The sequence below is a fragment of the Rhinatrema bivittatum genome, chromosome 3 (genome assembly GCF_901001135.1).
Source record: "Rhinatrema bivittatum chromosome 3, aRhiBiv1.1, whole genome shotgun sequence".
NCBI classification, from domain to species: domain Eukaryota; kingdom Metazoa; phylum Chordata; class Amphibia; order Gymnophiona; family Rhinatrematidae; genus Rhinatrema; species Rhinatrema bivittatum.
In genome coordinates, this window is record NC_042617.1 from 324813793 (window position 1) to 324834711 (window position 20919).

The 20919-nt window shown below is 43.5% G+C and overlaps 1 protein-coding gene across 2 annotated transcripts in view; it reads left to right on the top strand.

Annotated features, from left to right (window-relative positions):
- SESN1 (sestrin 1) overlaps positions 1–20919 on the top strand; it is a 39306-nt gene that overhangs the window by 16595 nt on the left and 1792 nt on the right. For both annotated transcript variants that reach the window (XM_029595302.1, XM_029595301.1), the window contains 2 exons: positions 9051–9241; positions 16833–16977. In XM_029595302.1, coding sequence (XP_029451162.1) covers positions 9051–9241; positions 16833–16977 — 336 coding nt within the window. The remainder of the gene's footprint in view (positions 1–9050; positions 9242–16832; positions 16978–20919) is intronic.

A 20919-nucleotide genomic window follows, 5' to 3' on the forward strand; every position in this document is an offset into this window, starting at 1 on the left:
TTTTTGTAGAGGATTTGTTTGAAAAATAATCTTAATTGTTAGTGACATCTCTGTTCAGAGCAAGGATTGTTGTTCTAAGATAAAGTGTGCGAATTTTGAGGTATTAGGGTTTTTGTTTTAGTGGTATAGAAGCAGTTAACATGAACACTGGATAAAGAAGCTGGTGAACTGGGAGGATTAACGCCTTGTGTTCTGGGCTCGGACTTCAACTGAACATTCGGCGTAATAACAGGATGACAACATGAAAGCTTTGCTTTGTGGGACAAGATATTGGATTTGTAATCGGGATTATTAGAATGAGGATCAGTCATAATTTTATTTATCAAACTTAATCTACCGCCTAATCCAATTACTTACTAAAAGATGCATGCATAAATTAGCATATATGTAAGTATGCACTATTTTAAAAACCGCAATATACACACATAATTCAGAGTAGTTAAATTACAAGTGGAGTGTGATAAATTGCAGGAAAACCTTGTGAGACTGGAAAATTGGGCATCCAAATGGCAGATAAAATTTAATGTGGATAAATGCAAAGTGATGCATATAGGGAAAAATAACCCATGCTATAGTTACACAATGTTAGGTTCCATATTAGGAGCTATCACCCAGGAAAAAGATCTAGGCGTCATAGTGGATAATACATTGAAATTGTCGGCTCAGTGTGCTGCGGCAGTCAAAAAAGCAAACAGAATGTTAGGAATTATTAGAAAGGGAATGGTGAATAAAACAGAAAATGTCATAATGCCTGTATCGCTCCATGGTGATACCTCACTTTGAATACTGTGTACAGTTCTGGTCGCTGCATCTCAAAAAAGATATAGTTGCGATGGAGAAGGTACAGAGAAGGGCGACCAAAATGATAAAGGGGATGGAACAACTCCCCTATGAGGAAAGGCTGAAGAGGTTAGGGCTGTTCACCTTGGAGAAGAGATGGCTGAGGGGGGATGATAGAGATGTTTAAAATCATGAGAGGTCTAGAACAGGTAGATGTGAATCGGTTATTTACTCTTTCGGATAATAGAAGGACTAGGGGGCACTCCATGAAGTTAGCATGTGGCACATTTAAAACTAATCAGGGAAAATTCTTTTTCTCTCAACGCACAATTAAACTCTGGAATTTGTTGTCAGGGGACGTGGTTAGTGCAGTTAGTGTAGCTGGATTTATAAAAGGTTTGGATAAGTTCCTCGAGGGCAAGTCCATTACCTGCTATTAATTAAGCTGACTTAGAAAATAGCCACTGCTATTACTGGCATCAGTAGCATGGGATCTTCTTGGTGTTTGGGTACTTGCCAGGTTTTTATGGCCTGGATTGGCCACTGTTGGAAACAGGATGCTGGGCTTGATGGACCCTTGGACTGAATCCGTATGGCATGTTCTTATGTTCTTATATTTATTACAGGGAGGGGCAAACATGCGTGTGTACATACCCAGATCAGTCCAGATTCCTGGGTTTTCCTTCTCTGCCAGCAGATGGAGACAGAGAAAGTTACACTGACACTGTATATAACCCAGTGTGTCATCTGCAATCCCTCAGTATTTCTCTGTCTCCAACAGATGGTAGATGGTGTAAAACCTGGCACAGTGACGCATTGAAGTCTTTTATTTGCATATGTTTACTCTTGTTCAGTATCAAGAATAAATGATTGTAAATATCTTTAAAAAAACTCGAAAAAAATGACTGGGTGGGGGGACTTCAGGCTGAAGAGCCAGGAAGGACTTCATGAGCTGCAGATGGACTGGGTGAACTGGTAACTAATTGGTAAAACTGGTTATTTTGTTGCCGTGCAAATGTAAGAAAATCACCTGGCTTACCTGCGTAAAAGCCGACTTACTGGGAGGATAAATGCTTCTAAATAATGCAAGCAAAATCTGTTTGCATGTCCCTTTAAAATGTGAAGTACAAATGTGCGGGTATGTCATGTGCGCACTCTTATCTGGCTAAGTAGCGCCTTTACTACTATTCAGACAAATTTGAACTTATTTGGATAAGTAGCGCTTTTTTTTTTCTAAGACTTATCTGGCTATCTTACATACCCGGATACTTCCAAAAAGCGCTACTTAGATGAGCAAGTAGCACTTTTCAGACTTATCCAACTAAGTGCCACTACTTCTCCAGATAAGTCTGAACTAGTGCAGCTCATGATTTTTCCATGCCCACTCCTGTACTCGTATTTTATAACTGCTCATGTTGTACCCATGCAGGTTATAAAATAGAATATCGACCTTGTGTGCACCCGTGTACATGTGCAAATGGGTGCATGCGCGCAGTTTTGAAAATTATCCCTGTTTTTTACAGTTCAAATGTAAAATGTACTTTTAAACAAGTAAGGGAAGCATAGAGAGACATGGGCTTCAGGATTCTTTTCCAACATAGATTTGGAGAAGAGGGGTGGGGGAGGAATATGCGGGTGTGTGACGTCAGAGTGTAGGAATATAAGTGGGAGAGATGGGGGATTCTGGAAGTGACTGCACAGGGGTGGGATAGGTGCATACTTCAAGGTGTCTGTGTGATCGTTTGCCAGTTGCTTCTGTTCTGTTTCCTGTCTCTGTCCTTCTCTGCCTGTGTTGCTTTGTGCCGAGTGCTTGAAGGGTGGGTTGAGGGGGTGTTATGAATGGAGTAACTGCTCAGCAGTAGCTCCAGGTGAGTTACATGCAGCAAAAATAGGTATTTCCCTGTCCCCAGAGGGCTCACAATCTAAGTTAGTAGCTGAGGCAATAGAGGTTAAAGTGACTTACACAAGGTCACAAGGAGTGGCAGTTGGATTTGAACCCTGGCTTTTCTGGTCCACAGCTCACTTCTGGAACCAGTAGGCTACTGCTCTGCTCTTTACAGTGAGCAAACTCGCTTTTTTTCATCGACAAGCAGGGCTGAATTAGCTATGACACACGAGGAATCCCAAGTTAAGGGTTGCATGGTGGAGCAAAGATGCAACCATGTCCCCCGTGGAGACAAATTCCAGGGAAAAATAAAAACTGAAAAGAGAGGTCCCTGGGAACAGGCTACCTGTGTCTAGACTGAAGGAAATAGAGATTAGACACAACATGCCTGTCAGTGGAGAAGGCAACAAGTCTAGTTCATTACTGGGAAAGAAGCTGACAGGAACTATACTTTTGGGTTTTCTTTTTGCACAGCCTGTGAAAGGATGAGGGATACCCTCTATAGCAGTGGTTTTTAATATTCTACCAAGCCTTTGCAAGAAGTCCAAAAAGAAATTATTGCAGTGCTTTGCCATTTCTTTTTTTTTTATTATCTCTATCTCTATGGGCTGCATAGAGAGAGGAATATCGAGTAAGAAAAGGGAAGTGATGATCCCCTTGTACAGGTCCTTGGTGAGGCCTCACCTGGAGTACTGTGTTCAGTTCTGGAGACCGTATCTCCGAAGGGACAGAGACAGGATGGAGGCGGTCCAGAGAAGGGCGACCAAAAAGGTGGAGGATCTTCATCGAATGACTTATGAGGAGAGATTGAAGAATCTAAATATGTACTCCCTGGAGGAAAGGAGGAGCAGAGGTGATATGATACAGACTTTCAGATACTTGAAAGGTTTTAATGATCCAAAGACAACAACAAACCTTTTCCGTCGGGAAAAAAATCAACAGAACCAGGGGTCACGATTTGAAGCTCCAGGGAGGAAGACTCAGAACCAATGTCAGGAAGTATTTCTTCACGGAGAGGGTGATGGATGCCTGGAATGCCCTTCCAGTGGAAGTGGTGAAGGACTTCAAAGGGGCGTGGGATAAACACTGTGGATCCATAAAGTCTAGAGGACGTGAATGAAGAGTGGGTGGCTCGTGGGAATGACAGCTACTACCTGGAGATAATACCCTTATTCAATAAACATACACACGGTTAATGTGACTCCAACATTGCTCTAAGCTTCAACGGCAAGAGGAAATATGGAAAAAAGGATTTGCATTCACAAAAAAGCGGGGAGTAGCTTGCTTGTTACGGCGGTTACTACCCCAAACCAAATAAGCCTGATACTTCACTTTCAATGCCTATCCAGCATAGCTCTCTGCTTCAACGGCAGGGGAGAAAGACCGATACTTCACGCATATCCTACCCCTAACTAATTAAGCTAGATATTTCACTTAGATGCAGTTCCAACACTGCTTTCTACATTAATGGTGGGGGTGGAAGGGAAATAGAACCAAAAGGTTACTAAGAGCCAAGAGTAACAGATAAGTATGAGAAAAAAAAAAGTGCGAAGCTTGCTGGGCAGACTGGATGGGCCGTTTGGTCGTCTTCTGCCGTCATTTCTATGTTTCTATGTTTCTTTATTGGTTTTCAAAACAGTACAAATAAGGATTTCTTACCTTACCATCAGGTATAGCATATTCAATACAATTATAAAGGTAAATTAACATCATAACCCAAACCCTAATTATTATGCTATAACCTTGTGTATTACCATGAAATCTGGGAGATCATAATAAAGAAATAAAGGAGCATAATATCGTTCCATCAATACTTTTACATAAATAGAAAGTGGTGAGAATAATACTAAATTCCTAAGTTACCACAGATATTAGGTTGATACTTCTTTAGAAATCAAAAAATTTTCTAATTGCTCTGGCTCCATGAATACATACTTACTGTACATTATCTATTGTTAAAATACATTTACATAGAAATTTTATTAATATTTGTGCACCTAAAGCACAGGCTCTAGAACATAAATTCAAAAATTTCTTTCTATGTAGTTGTGTCGATATAACAATGTCTGGGTATACCCATATCCTTTCTCCCAGGTACAATTTATTCCTATTCCTAAGAAAAATTCTTAGGACATTATCTCTTTTCACTGCTGTGGCGAATGTTACCAATAATATTTCCCTTCTCTCTATCTGCTCTTCTTGAGAGGTCTCTAAAAACCCCGATAGATCCTCTAAAGGGGATAATGTCACCAAATTTTGCTTAGGAATTTCTCCATCCACTTCCCTGTCCCCTCTTTTAACTACTTCAGGTAGAAAATAAACTTTCGTTATTAAAGGTAAATTAGTGGAGGAGAAAGGTAACACTCCCCGTAGATATTTATTTAATTGTTCTTTGGGAGAAATAAGTTTACACTCAGGAAAATGTATCATTCTCAGATTATTATATCTGAGACTATTTTCCAGATTTTCAATTCTTTTATCTGTTTTAGAATCCCCCTGAATCAGGCCAACCTGTATTTCTTTCATCTGTACTACTTGGGAGTCTAATTCCTGTATCTTAATAGAAGTAGCTAATACCGACAGTGTTGTCAGGTGCTCGGAGGGGGGCAGCCTCTGTAAATTTTGTGGGGAAGAGAGGGGAGAGAGAGAGCAGCACATGGAGTCATCTGCCACGGAAGGGCCACATTAGCGGAGTTGTGCCTGCTGCCATGGTGGGAACGGGAGCGAGAAGGGAGCAGCTCGGTTCAGCGGTCTCGGATGCTGCAGCAGCCTGGTCTGCGGCTTCTCCAGGGAGAGTTCTAAGGAGTAGCCTCCCATTTCTGCAGGTGGCAATGCGATTCCTTCCTTTTTCTGGACCTCTGTTCCCACAGAACCTGGCAAGTACCCAAACACCAAGAAGATCCCATGCTACTGATGCCAGTAATAGCATGCTTTGTGTTTTTCTCAAGGAGGTCAGGATTGGTACTTTTTGCCCTTTTTTCTGGACCTGAAGCAGCTCAACAAGGTTCTGGCAGTGTTCCACTTCAGGATGGAGACTGAAGTCTGTTTAGTAGCAGTGTGACAAGGAATTCTTAATGTCATTAGAGCTGACGGAGGCATAGCTGCATATTCCAATAAAAGAAGGGCATCAGAAATATTTTTGCCATCCAATGATTTGGGTGGGGGGGTGCACTTTTGGTGTCAGGTCTCCCTTTTGGGTTATTTGATTTATATTCTGCTTTTCAGCACTTCAGAGCAGATTACATTCAGGTACTGTTAAGTATTTCCCTATCCCCAGAGGGGTTGGCCATGGCCCCAAGCTCTTGTTCCAAGGTCATGGTTGTAGTGGTGACCCTGTGCAGAGAAGGTATTTTGTTGCATCTGTTTCTAAATGATTGATGGTTCTGACGGAAGTTGGCCCAGGAAGCAAATCAGCGAAGGTCACAGTGATGCAGTTATTTCAAGATCTAAGCTGAGTTTTCAGTTTTGATCCTTGGAGTACATGGGGGTTTGGTTCAACACCAGGGAAGGATAGTTCTAGTTCACAGACATGAAGTTGCAGAACCAAGTGCATGGTTTGAGGATTCAGAGATCCACACTGTGGACGTAGCTTCAAGTATTAGGTTCTGTGGCACTTGCCTTGGATTTAGTGCCTTGGGCAAGAATGCACATGACGCCCTTGCAGAGGAACTTGCTTTCAAAGTGGTCTCCTCAGACCCAGATGTATTTCATGAGACTCCCTCTGATGTAAGCCAGAGAGTTTTGCTTTGGTAATTAGTACGTAAGAACCTGACAGTGGGAGTAGATCTTGAAATTTGAATCTTCCATTTGGATAATGGTGATGTTCGATACTGGTCTTTGGGGCTGAAATGATCACTGTATAGTGGCTCAAGGCACTTGGAATCCAGAAGAAACAAGTGGTACATGAATCGGTTGGAAACCAGAGTGATAGGGAAGGCACTCCTTTTAGTTTGCTTCTATTCTTCAGAGTCAGGTGGTCAGGATCTTCTCAGCCACTGTTACAGCAGTGTCATATATGATTTCCCCAAGGCAGGATCAGGTGTCGGCATGTGATGGAAGAGGTAGGTCTGCTATTAGTCTGAGTGGAAAAGTATAAAATGGACCATCCACCAGCAGGAGTAGAAATCTACAAACAGTCTCCCTCAGTCGCAAGAGGCTGGATCACAGAGGATAGAGTCCAAGGAGGTGTTCCCCCATATTGTATCCAGATGGGGAGAACTAGTGATGGACTTGTTGCTGGTCAGCTGAAATGCATAGGTGTGAAGATTTTTCAGCCAAAAAAGAGTAAGAAATTTATCTGGTTTGGATGTTGTGATTCAAGACTGGCTAGTTCAGGGTTCCCTCTGTGGCCCCTGATATCTTTTCAGGCATCAGGGGCTAGTAATATTGATAGCTTCCAGTTTGCCAAAGTGCTCTTAGTATGTGGATCTAGTAAGGATGCTGGATGGGATCTGGTATTGTTGCCTCAGGACAAGGGCCTATAGTTCAGGGGTTGGTTCACGAGGAACCATATCTGTTTTGTCTTTCAGCTTGGCCCTTGAGAGGGCTTATCTGTCAGAGAAGGGATATTCTGAGAAGGTTGTAAATACCCTTTTGTGGTCCAAGAAAGTTTTCACATTCTTGGCATATGTGAAAATCTAGAAATTGAGGCTTGGAGCTCGATTAGGAAGATCTTGGCTAGAGGAGCTTTGGTGCCAATTATCTTAGAATTCCTGCAGAGGGGAATGGATAAGGGTTGTCTCTTAACTCCCTAAGGTGCTCGTAGCAGCTGATGCCTTTTAGAGGCTGAGTGAAGTGCATACTTTTGTTATCTTATCTGAATATGTCTTGTTTCCTTCAGGAAGTAAAGTATATTTGCTTCGTCACTAAGAGAATCACTACCACCTTGGAATTTAGTGCTGTCAAACCTGGTTATTCATCCTTTTGAGCCTCTAAGAGGCACTGCTTAAGCTGCTTATTCTTAAAGCGGTGTTTTCTGGTAGCAATCTGTTCCACCAGATGAATTTCAGAGCTGTAGGATGTATTGTGTAGAGATTTCTCTTTGGATTCTTCAGACAAGGCGGTGTAGATTCTCCGGGTTCCTTTATTCTTTCCTAAGATGGTTTTGCATTTCTCATCTTAACCAGATGGTATGTCTCTCTTGCTTTCAAAAGTACTTGGGTATAGAAGAGTGTGCTCAATTTCATTATTTAGATGTTAGGAGAATCTTCTTGTAATTAAGTCACTAAGAGTTTCATAGCCTCGCAGTATCATTTGTTTGGTTTAGTAGTTCTAAAAAGGTTGGAACAGTTTCAAAGGCGTTGATAGCTTGTTGAAGTAAGGACGTGATAAAGGAGGTTTACATAGGCAAAGGATTGGCGCTTCCCAAGAAATTGAGGGTGTACTCTACCAGGGCGTTTTTGTGGGCAGAACTTTGCCTGGTGTTGCCATTGGAGATTTGCAGAGTGGCATCCTTGTCTTTCTTGGAAATTTATTCAAAGCACTATTACCTTGACCTTTGACCAAGGGAAGAGGCTTCCTTTGGTTCAGAAGACTTGAGTGCAGGCTTGGTAGTATCCCACCCAGTAGAGGGATAGCTTGGATACATCCCATGCATCTGGATGGTCTGGCTAGATGAAGAGGAAGGAGAAATGAGTTCTTACCTGATGATTTCCTTTCTTTGAGTCCAGCCAGACCAATCTAAGATTCTCTTTCTGTTCTGCCAAGTATATTATTCTTCTGGTTCATTTTCAGTTGACACATTGGAATTAAGATAATAATCTGCATTCCTTGATCAGGTTTATGTCCATTCCATTTCTTGTTTATGTTTTTCTCCCTTGGAAGCCCTCTGGGTTTTGTTTTGGGGTGAGGAAAAGGTTAGTGTATTAAAAATGCTCATCTTACCTGTTACACAGAATACTGGCAGGTTAAGGTCAGCACAAGAGCCTATAAGAGGTAATGTCAGCAAACCTGTTAATCTTTGTTTCCATCTGCTGGTTGGGATGCATAACCCATGAATCGGGACTGGTCTGGCTGGACTCCAGGAAAGGAAATTATCAGGTAAGAACTAATTTTTCCTTTTTCTTGGAGGTTTGGTTCTCTGAATATACTGACTGATGTTTCTGGTTTTTGAACTCATCCGAGATATTCATATTTTCTTCCTTCATGCCAAATTTGGTGAATTTCCTTTCCATCCTTTTCTGAAGTTATTTTGCTTATAGACAGATGGACATTGATACCTTTTTTGTATAATTGTTTTCAACATTCCATGTTTTGGAAAGCATAAAAATGCTTCCATTGATGATTTTTAACTAGCATAGCAGGTAAAATGAGCTGAACGCCCCAACTCACAAGATGCGCGTTAGCTGTAATCCATTTCCAATTTTTTTTTTCCTTTTGCATGTAGGACTATAGTTGGGAAGACCATGGCTTCTCCTTAGTAAATCGTCTGTATCCAGATGTTGGACAGCTGCTGGATGAGAAGTTTCATATTGCCTATAACTTAACCTACAATACAATGGCGATGCATACAGATGTGGATACGTCAATGCTGCGCCGTGCAATATGGAACTATATCCACTGCATGTTCGGAATAAGGTAAGCCCTTTTACAGTAAAGGAAACATTTGGATTTGTGCATGTCTGTAGATCCCTGGGGAGAGGACTCTGCTGTCAATCCTCCATTATTAAATGAAGCTAGGATGCAGAACACAAGAGGCAGTGCTTTTTTTTTTTCTCCCATGATGTCTGCCATTGCCTTCTTTCCCCAGTGACAAACTTCCAAAGTGCACCCTTGAGATCACGTGATGTGGTGAGCGGGGTCGGTCACGTCTGCCTCCGCTCCGAACGGCTCATCCTGCTTCTGACCTCTAAAACCTGCTAAAACCCCGGACATCGACCTCACCTTGGTTGAGTGACATTTTCGCATGTCTATTACATCTTTTATGGCCAAATCGCCGTCAAACATGGCACCAAAACTGGCGAAACGGGACAAGGAACACCCTAAGGCAGCGGAACCTAAAATGGCGCCCGGAACACCAACCATGGCGTCCGGAGGGACCCCTCCGGTGAATGCACTATCTCCCTCTTCTGTGACGGCAATCCAAGAAGCGGTACTAGCGGCTCTCGAGGGGAAGCTAACGGGGATCTCCGACCAAATTGCGGGGCTACGGGACTCCTTTCAGGAGTATGCCCCTCGTCTGTCGCAGGTCGAGGAAAGGACGTCCTCCCTGGAAGACGCGGTCACAGAGCTGCAAAAGACAGTACGTACCTTAGAAACGCAGCTTCAGGAGCAAACAGACAAATCGGAGGACCTCGAAAACCGGGCCCGTAGGTCTAATATTCGTTTTCTGGGTATTCCGGAGACCCTGGAGGATAATGCGCTACGCCCCACCTTGTTAAAATGGCTGCCGGAGGTTTTAGGCCTGCCGGCGCTGCAAGGGCCTCTGGAAATAGAGCAGGTGCATCGTATAGGAGCCAGGGGTCCGACTCAAACGAGGCCTCGTGTCGTTATAGCTAAAATCCTGAACTTCCATCATAAAGAGCTTATTATGCAGGCAGCTCGGAAAACTGAGAATTTACAGTTTCAAGGCACCCCAGTACGGCTGGCCCCAGATTATTCTGCGAAGGTGGCTGCCCTACGAAGAGCCTACGCACCTATCTGCAGCACTCTAATCGCTAGAAACATTCGTTTTGGAATGCAGTTCCCAGCGAAACTACACATCAATCACGCAGGGAAGTGGCAAACATATAACAGTGTTGAAGAGGCCTCAAAATTTTTGGACTCTTTAAACAAATGACATGCAGTGCATTAATGCTCTGTCATGGGGTTTATTCCTGTGTGTTGTTTACCTGATTAGAGAGGTTGGAAGCAGGCTCTGAGCCGAACGATCACTCATTTGGATCTTCGTTCAGTACAAGTGACTGAACGCTTTTGGGTATGGTGAAGGGAAAGGGGGGAAGGGGGGGTGGGGGCTTTGGTAACTCGGGAAGAGTGGGATTTTTTGTTCATACTTCTCTTTTATGTCTTTTTCTAGTGTTTTCCTCATTGGGAAATGGTTGGGAGTTAGGGACGCTGGTTGGCTGGGAGCCAGTTCCCTACCCTAAATTGGTACCGTTTTACCCTTTAAATTGTTTTGCTAGAGCTAATGGGTAGTAAATGTAGGCTCATTTCGTGGAACGTAGCTGGACTGGGTACTCCCATAAAAAGGAAGAAAATTTTCCAGCATTTGCAAAGGTTGCGGGTCAATATTGCCTGCTTGCAGGAAACACACCTCTCCGAGCCTGAAAGTAAAAAACTGTGTAGGGAGTGGGCCTCGGCTTGTTACTTTTCGGAAGCCTGCGGGAAAAAGAGAGGGGTGGCCATTTTAATACACAAAAATACCCCCTTCACATTACACCAACAACTTAAAGACCCGGAGGGCAGGTACGTTGTGGTGGTAGGCAATCTTGCAGGGAAGGAGGTGACTATATGTAACCTTTATGCCCCCAACGTGCCTGACCAAGGTTTTCTCAACCATTTATCCCAGCTCCTATTGACAAACGCAAGGGGGGAGTTACTATTGATGGGAGATTTCAATAGCATTGCCAACAGTGCTTTGGATAAATCACAGTTGCCCGCTAGTTATAAACCCACCTCTGAATCCAGTATCCGACTCCTTTGCAAGCGTCTAGATCTTATTGACATCTGGCGTACCTTACATCCAGAGGTGCGGGAATACACTCATGTTTCTAGAGCGTATGGTACCATGTCAAGAATTGATTACATTCTTACCCCTGCCACCCTTTTTTCAAGTGTCGCGGAGGCGGACATAGGTTCCATTATTATTGCTGATCATGCCCCGATTTGGCTGTCTGCATCGCGCTCTGGTCATAGGTTTTGGAGGTTTCCGGGTCAGCTGAAGGAGGACAAGGACTTCCACAGCTATTTAAAGGAGAAGTGGGAGGAATATGCCAAGCACAATGCACAACATTATAGTGACCCCTCTTTATTCTGGGAGACGAGTAAGGCCGTTCTCAGGGGGGAAATCATAGCTTACTCTGCTTTAAAAAGGAGGAAACTAAACGCAGCTATCTTGCAGTTAGACACTAAGCTTCAGGCTGCAAAGCTGGCGTTGGCTGGGAATCCCTCGGGTGCACATCGGGAGGCTTATGCGGCCTGTCTCAATGCGTTAAATGCCCTTTTACATGTAAGAGCCCAGCGCTCTTTAAAGGCTTCGGAGCACTTCTTCTTTCGGTATGGTAACAAATCCAGTAAGCTGCTTGCTCGGTTGGTTGCTGCCAAACGGAAGAAAACCTTTATTGGCAGTCTCCACTCCTCGGCTGGGACTCCTTCCCATACAAGCAAGGATATTTGTGAAATTTTTCGCCTATTCTATGGCAGCCTATACAGTGAGGATAGACTGGGGGGGAAAGCCGATGAGAATCAATTTTTTGAGGGGCTCCAACTCCCACAAATTACTTCTTTACAAAAGGAGATGTTAAGCCGACCTATCTCGGCCGGAGAGGTACGTGGAGTAATTAAAACTTGTAAAAATCACAAATCACCGGGACCGGATGGACTGACATCCGAATATTATAAAATTCTCAGCCCTTCCATTGTAGATACTATGGTGTCCTTTTTTAACCATGCCTGGGATACCCAACATTTCCCTGCGAAATTTAATAGGGCGTATATTACAGTATTACCCAAGCCGGGTAAGGACTTGCTTCAGGCGTCATCTTATCGTCCCATATCCCTATTGAATACTGACCTAAAGATCTATGCCCGCATATTAGCAATTCGCCTGAACTCTGTCCTGCCTGCGATAATATCCCCTTACCAGGCGGGTTTTGTGAGTGGCCGGAATGCGAGTGCCCATGTCATTAGGCTTCTCGCCGCCATTGAAGCATCACACACCTGTCAGGTTGAGTCACTGGCTGTGGGGTTCGACTCAGAGAAGGCGTTTGACAGAGTTTCTTGGGATTATATGTTTTCTGTTCTCGCTCGCTTTGGCCTCCCAGACCGCCTCATCACTGCCATCTCTATATTGTATGAGGACCCGATTTCCCAGATTGTGTCAATGACTCTCTCTCCGATGGGTTTCAGATAAAAAGAGGGGTCCGACAGGGCTGTCCGCTCTCCCCCATACTGTATATTCTGTCTTTAGACCCTTTACTCCGTAAGCTAGCGGACTCACCGGTTATACACGGCATGCCACTTAAACAGACTTCTTTTAAACTAGCGGCTTTCGCTGATGATATGCTGGTCTTTCTTAGTAACCCATCTGTGTCCCTGCCCCATGTGTTACATATTCAATCCACATTTGGCAAATTTGCGGGTTTAAAAGTAAACGTAGACAAGTCTGAAGCTCTGGATGTGCTGGGAACGCTACAAGCCAAATGGTTGGGAGTTTTCCCGCTGAAATGGGTCTCGACCTCATTAAAATATCTGGGGGTTTATATACCAGCTCTCCCTAGTCAAACCTACATGTTAAATGTTACACCTCTTAAAGTGAAACTCCTTAAAAACCTATCAGCTTGGCAGGGTTTGCCTTTATCTTTGTCTGGGAAAATCTTGTTACTTAAGATGATGGAAATTTCAAAATGGTTATATCTGTTTCATATGTTACCGCTCTGGTTAAAAAAACGTGACATTTCTGACATTCACAAAGGAATTGTTTCCTATTTGTGGAATGGTAAACGAGCCCGCATCCCATTACGGGTACTTATGGCTTCTAGACTGGAGGGTGGTCTGAACTGTCCAGATTTGGAAAGCTACAATCATGCTTGTCTACTGCGCCATGTCAAGGACTGGGTTTGTGACTCGTCGACTAACTCTCCCTTGGACTTCTATAAATGTTGGCTATCTCCACATGCTCCTAGTGCGGTTCTCCAGATGCCAGATGCCCAACTTCCCACGTCTGTTGTGCGCAGTATAGTCATCCGTCCTATAAAGCTGGCATGGAAACATCTTTGTCGTCAGCTGAGAATCTCGTCTGGCCCGCATGCAGGGCTTCCTATCAGAGGCTGCTTGCTGTTCCCCCCCAGGGATGACCTATTTTCTCTTCCAACGGTGGTCCCAGATGGGTCTGCGGTTCATGCACCAGCTCTTTGATGCTACTGAGAACCCGCCGCGACTGCACAGTTTTCAGGACTTACAATCTCTATTCCATCTGCCTGCAGCGGACTTCTTTGGATTTCTCCAAATCAGACATTTCATACAAGAGCAACAAAGACTTCACCCGGAATTCCTCTCCCATTACATTTCGGTGCGGACTTTTATGCTTGGGGAAGATGGCAAACGCAACTCATGCTCTCAATTTTATGCAGCGCTGACTGGCCTACATTCTGGACATGTCCTAGATCGAGTAGCTCAACGATGGAATTTGGTACTTTCCTGCAATACTGCCAGTTCTGTTTTTAAGAAATGCTTCTTGAGACTACCAGGTTCTGTTGAAAATGTTTTATTGCGTGACAAAGCCTACAAATTTCTTCACCAGGCATTTTATTCGCAACAACAAGCTTTCTACGTGGGCGCCACTCCACATAAGAATTGTTGTAGATGTGGACAACAAAACCCGGACTTTCTTCACTGTTCCTGGGCATGCCCTTGCCTGCAGTTATTTTGGGGGCACTTACAGCACCAGCTAGAGGGACTCTGGGACTGCGTTCTCCCATTGGATCCGGTTATTTGGCTCTTGGGAGGGATCCCACCTCAGGTTTTCTCTCCTACTGATGAGCAGTTGCTGCTGTTCGACAAATTCTGCCTCATGGCCAAAGTTTCTATTTTGGCACAATGGACAAACCCTGCCCCGCTGTTTGCCTTGGTTTGGCAGGGGAAGATCCGTCAGCTGCTACACTGGGAATTGCTCACTGCAAAGCAAAAGTCGAAATCGCAGTATATTCGGACGTGGAGAGTCTGGGAGCTGTATGTAAACCAGCTGCCCGCTGTGGAACGGAACTTGCTTCCCAAGTAACACCTCCCTTTCTTGGGAAACTGGAGGGTTTGCAAGTTTTTGCAATGGACGTGAGTGACTCTTTAAAGCTTTAGACCAATACCACTTACTATCAATAACAATCTTGCTATGTTTTTCCTGTAATGCTTTTCCCAGGCTCTCTATGTATTTACTTTGTCCTATTGTTAGCCAATTCTCCCATGAGGTTTTCTTGGTCTCAGATTCATGATTGTTTTCCTTGTTACCAAAGTCTATGGGGAGGGAAGGGGGGGGTTGGGTTGGACTGGAATGGAATGGGTTCTGGGGACAAAACTAAAATCGAGCGGCAATCGAGACCTTGTACGGTATCTATTCTTTGCCAATTTCTGATGTTCTGTGCGCAGTATCTGTGAATTTATCATGTTTTGTTGTGTTGACTGTTGCTGAATAAAAATTATTACACAAAAAAAAAAAAGTGCACCCTTGATGCCACCACAGTAAGGAGGATTATCTTCCCTCTCTCCTCTGGGCCTTAGTCACTGCTTGGGTGGTCTCAGTGGATGGGGGATCTGAACCTGGCTGCCACTGCTTTTTACAGTGGTCCTATGGATTCTTTGCAGATTAAGAAACCTTTTGTTGGACAAACTCTTCATAGGTCCCTTCTTCACATGTCGCAGGAGAATGTAAGAAATGCAATGCCGGGTCAGACCAATGGTCTATTGAACCCAGCATCTTGTCTCTGACTATGACCAGTCCAGGCCACTTGGATGTACCCATTGGATCCTTTCCCTGAGATCTGCCTGGCAGTGCCATGTTTTAAGACATTTAGGAAAGCCCTGATAATGCACCTAGCTGGTAAGATGTACTGATAGCAGATTGTTCACCTTTAACACGCAGAAGGATTCTGAGTGTTTGAGTGAATCAAGTTAGTAGGTTAAGAAGATGCAGCTGTCTGGTTTTGTTTAACCTATGAATATTTGGGTAGTGCAGCAAGAAATTGTATAAATAAATAGATCTGTCCTCCACGGACATGCCCAAACTGCTGTACTATGAACCTATACCATATCTCCTGCAAATTCCACAGCTTCATTGTGGTGTTCAGTGAAAAAAATGCTTAAATTTGGCTTAAATCTGTTAGCAATTAGTTTCATGGCGTGCTATTTGAAAGAGTAACTAAGCGTGTCTAGTAATCTGTTCCACATCACTCATGATTTTATAAACCTCTTATCTTTTCTCCAAGCTGTTTCACCAGAGGGGAGCCGTTCCACCCACTTTATCTCTGCACCTTTTCCAATTCTGCAATATCTTTTTTTTTTTTTTTTCCTTTTGAGAACTACACGTGGTGCTCAAGCTGTGCTCACATCATAGATCTATACAAAGGCATTATATTCCCTGTTTGGCTTTCTATTTCTTTCTGAATAATTCCTAGCTTTCCATTTGCTTTTTTAGACTGCACACCGAGCTGAGAATTTCAAAGTATCATCCACACTGACTCCAAGATCCTTTTCTTAGGGGATCATGTAGTTAGAGTTATTTTTTCCCCATGTGCTCTTGTCTACGTTTAAGTTTATCTGGCATTCAGATGGCCAGTTTCCAAGGTTGCATTGCAGTTCTTCAGTTTGCTTTTATTTTAATTACTTTGAATAATTTTGTCATCTGCAGATTTGATCACCTCACTCATTGCTGCCTTTCCAGATTGTCAAATCCCTGGGGCCCTCCACTTCTTTCTTCTCTGTGACCGTTTACTCTTACCTTTTTTTTTTTTTCCAGATCTTTTCACTAGTTACCAATTCATAGGAGGATCATGCCTCCTGTCCCGTGACTTTGTAATTTCTTGAGGAATCTCTCGTGTGAAATCTTGTCAAATGCCTTCTGATAATCTAGATACGCTACATATTGACCAGCTTACCCATATCCACATGTTTTTTCTAGTAGATTAGTAAAACATGACTTCCCTTTGCTAAATTTATGCCTGCGGGTTCTTCCCTATTAAGTCTAAGGGGCAGATGCTTTTATACCCTATTCTGCAGGTAATACCACTTGAAGGTTCCTGCAGCCCCTGTCAAATCTGACAAAGCTCTCGGGGATCCATTGCTGTAATCACACCTTCATGTACCTAGCAAAATTTCACACTTGGGAAAAGCTGTTTGTTTTTTGTCATGAATCTAGCCAAGAGATGTTGGCGTCCTCTGCTCTGGGTTACTCCCTGTGTCAGGAGAGTCCTCAGTTTGTGGAATGAGGAAATGAGCCATGGTCTTTCTCCCTCTCCAACAGGTATGATGATTACGACTATGGGGAAATAAATCAGCTGTTGGACCGTAGCTTTAAAGTTTACATCAAAACTGTGGTTTGTACCCCTGAGAAGACCACGAGAAGAATGTATGATGGCTTCTGGAGGCAGTTCAAACACTCTGAGAAGGTAGGTGGCTTGGGGGGCTGTGAGATGGATAGTTCTTGGCCCCATTATACTTTGAAAGATTGTATTCTGCTGATCGCTTTCAGCTCCTTCCGTCATAGATCAGATGTTAGTAAGCCCTTAGCTCTGTTTTCTAAAGAGCTAGGCTGTGTGCTAGCCAGCGGCTCCCTGTACTAGCCAGGCTTTCAGTCTTAACACTTACAGACCATGGGCAGAACACTGTCTCATCCAAAGGCCTCATATCCTCCTAAGAGACCTTCTGCCAGAGATAGGAACACCTCAGTTGATAGTAGAAAGAGTGACACACTTTTGCCATATTTATAGAACAAGCTCTGAAAGCATTGTATGTTGTAAGTGATCGGTTTAACCTTACGGTTCTCACATTTCCAGAGACTGTGAGCACATTCTTAGTGACACATTCACAAAGTCTGCTGCTGCTGAAATTTCACGCACACATTGCACGTCTTCCTTTCCAATCCACTCATTTCCCATTGTTAATACTTTGTGTCAGGTTAAATGGGAAAACACACAAAGTCTTCATCCCCGAGCATATACAAGCTCCCCCACCAGTCATATCTTGGGTGCACAGATACACTGCTCACCACCACAGAGGAGAGCTACAGCTCCAGGATGGTCAGCGACTTGCATCAGACTGAGAATGTTTCCATGTAAACCCAGAGTATTAAATAAAGACTAAGATATGGCAACCATCTGTCTTGAATTGCACATGCAGGCACTACTTGTGTATGGGAATACTTAAGCCAGTCAGTGTCAAGGATTTACAATTGCTCCTGAGATGTGAATCTCATTTGCTGTTTGCACCATGCAGTGTTAACCATATTTTGTGGAAATAGACTCCAGTGAGTGTAATATATGCGAAGCTGCATCTCTGCTGCCACTGGGGACTGATCTGTGTGTGCTCTCATATCCTGGTCTCGGGTTGCCTTCCAATAAATCCATACCTGGACAATGAACAGGTTTTAGTTTATGATCCAAGACAGAGAGGTTTTTTGTTCATCTTTAATATAGTGAATTAGCACAAGCCATTTTAGTATTCCTTAAATAGATTGTGTTAATAGGAAGTCGATGTAGTCTGTGAAAATTGTAAAGCAAGTTGTGGCATGCACACATCAAGTTCCTTATATTTTCCCTGCAAAATCAGGCTTTCTGTCCTGGTTTAATCTAGGATATAGGTGTGCCTCCAAGACAGGGTGGAGAATCAAACTGGTCTGGTTTTCAGGACAGCCCTAATGACTATGCATAAGAGAGATTGTATACACAGAGTCTGCAGTATATACAAATTTGACTCTGATGCTGAGATGAATGGCTGGTTGCACAGATAGATGATGCTTTGCCACTCGGTGCCAGTGGGTGGTTTCCAGAACTTTATAGAAATTTCTTAAAAAGCTCTGGGTGCCTGCAGGAGGTCATGTGCTCTCACAGTACATGGTTTGTGTCAGTTTTTTCCGACCAAGCCTAATGGTCGTATTTCTTTGTTTATCTGGCAGTTCCTGGCTTTTCATAACTGTTGTATTCGGTGTGGTTCAGGTCTTTTTTTGCTCTATGACCTTAACAACAGTGAAATAACCATACTGGACTTCTAAGAAAGCAATGGAATGGCAGTTGTAAGCCTAGCCACAGATATAGGAGCATCTGTTTTACGAAAAGATACTGGGGTAACCTGATGGGAGTAATTCAGTGAGGAAGAGGAAGCTGGATGTTTTGGATGCTGTGTGGGTTATTACATAACTTGGTAATATGACATGGATTTAGTGTTGCTCTTGTAAGAATCATAGAGGAAGTTGAGAACCTGCCCGTGGAGTCTGGGCATGCTTGGAACAGATGTGAAGGACAGTGGTAGGGTTTGAGAAGTTGGGTAGAAGACAAGCTAGGAGTTAGTGTTGACTTGCATAATGGGAATTTGTGTACTCATCAACCCCAAGTCGAAGAATCTCAACAGGGCAGACTGGATGTGCCAGTTTAGTCTTTCTGCCATCTTTTTCTGTGTTACTATATCTCTAATATCTTAGGTTTTGTGGGCAGTTAGCTTCATCAGATTTTTTTTTTTGGCCTTCCTTTCAGTGTGTCTGTTTTGAGGTATTACACCCTCAGACCTCCCAGTCATGTGTATTTTTCAATTTCAGATCATCTGCTTAACTTAAGTTTCTGGTTTTGATTTGTGCTTTGTCTTGTTTTTCTCTTGATGTCCAAGAAGATCAGTCACTTCAAATCTTGCCCGACATGCAGGTAAAAGATGTCCATTACTGATTATCATGAAATGTGCCATGGGTGTCTGAGAGATGATCCTGGTAAATACCAGTGTTACCTCTGCTCAAAGAGATCACCAATGGTTATCAAGATTCACAAGATGACTTACTCCCTTTGAACACTGAAAAGTCCAGATGCACTGAAGCACTCTCCAATATAGGCAATGAATTGTTGAAGGAAGCCTAGAAAGTTTAGCACCAAAGCTTCAAGATAGGCCTGAGGATTGAGACACATCTTATCTCCCAGCTCACACGGACCTTTAGGATCTCAGCACTCAAGGACAATGCCGAGGAGAAACTGCTGAAGGCAAAGAATCCGAGATGCTGATCCCGCTTTGTATAGGTCTGAGAGCAAAAGTGATTGTGGAGGCGTTGCTTCAACTCCCATCTCTCCCTCCTCTGAAGCAGCTGTACATAGAGAGTAGCTCTACCTCCCAAGCAAGGCACTTGCTGCATTGGTCTCTAGAAGTCCAGCTTCGGGCTGTCAGCATCCCTCGAGAGACTCCAAAGAAGGTCCATCTTCCTGATTCTCATAATGTATTTGACACTCGGTGCCCCTGGTCCTTCTGGGAGAAGACTGTACATCAACTTCTAGAGTTAAGAACAATATTCTGTGCACTAAAGGTTTCAGAACTGAGGTGGGAAACCAAATTGTTTTGGTCCAGACTGGCAGTCAGGTAGTCATGTTTTACCTTAAGCAGGAAGAAAGTGAATCTGTCATCCTGTGTTGGGAAGCTGTGAGGCTGCGCCATTTCATACGCGATGTCCATAAAAGCCACTTACTTGGCAGCCAGGCTGAGTTGCCAATTGGACCCTCATGAGTTGTGCATCAGTCAGTGTAGCTAATAGCATCATCTTTGGTGAGGAACTCCTGAGATCTGATCACATCAACTCTCAGCCACACCCTGGATGTTGTGTGGAAAGTAAGCCTCCCCTACGGTCTCTAAGACAGTGTCTCAAGTACTGCTAGAAAGGAATCCACTTAAAGATCTTAGGATTTTAAGTGGAGGTGGTTTATTGTAAGGTGTGAGGATAAGGTCTAAATCCTTTTTCCCACACCACACAGTCTACTTGAGTCAGCAGGGATTGCTGTAGAGGCAGTGTTCACAGCCCCTCTGTGGATGATAAGTTGGTGCACAATGGCGACAGCTAGTCAACATATTTAGGATCTATGATTATAGAATTCTAGAGGGATCCTGGCCCCTGGCTGAGGCCTATTACTGCAGTAACTGAATTAAAGTAATTTGGGAGGGGATGTAAAATATGGGGAAACATTCCTGGGTAGTTCTGAATGAAGGCTCATGGTTCCAGTCAAGCAAGAAGTCCAAAACAAGCAAAAGGAAACTGCAGGCTCGAAAAAAAAAGTACAATTCTATAGAAAGAAGACTACTTTCTGTCCAGTCAGAGGTTGTAAGATTTATGCATGCCTTGTTTCATTTGAAGCATCCCCTCAAGCCATGTGCAGTGTTATGGGATCTGAATGTGATACTAGCATGACTAATGAAAGCCCTATTTAAGCCTCTGGCTTTCGGTGCAGTAAAGTTCCTGACCTGGATGGTTGCTTTTTTTTTTTTTCTTTTTTTTTTGTGGTAGTCACTTCAGCATACAGAGTTGAGAAACTCCAGTTCTTAGTAACTTATCCAGTTTTATACTAAGTTTCATCAGCAAAGGATGATGT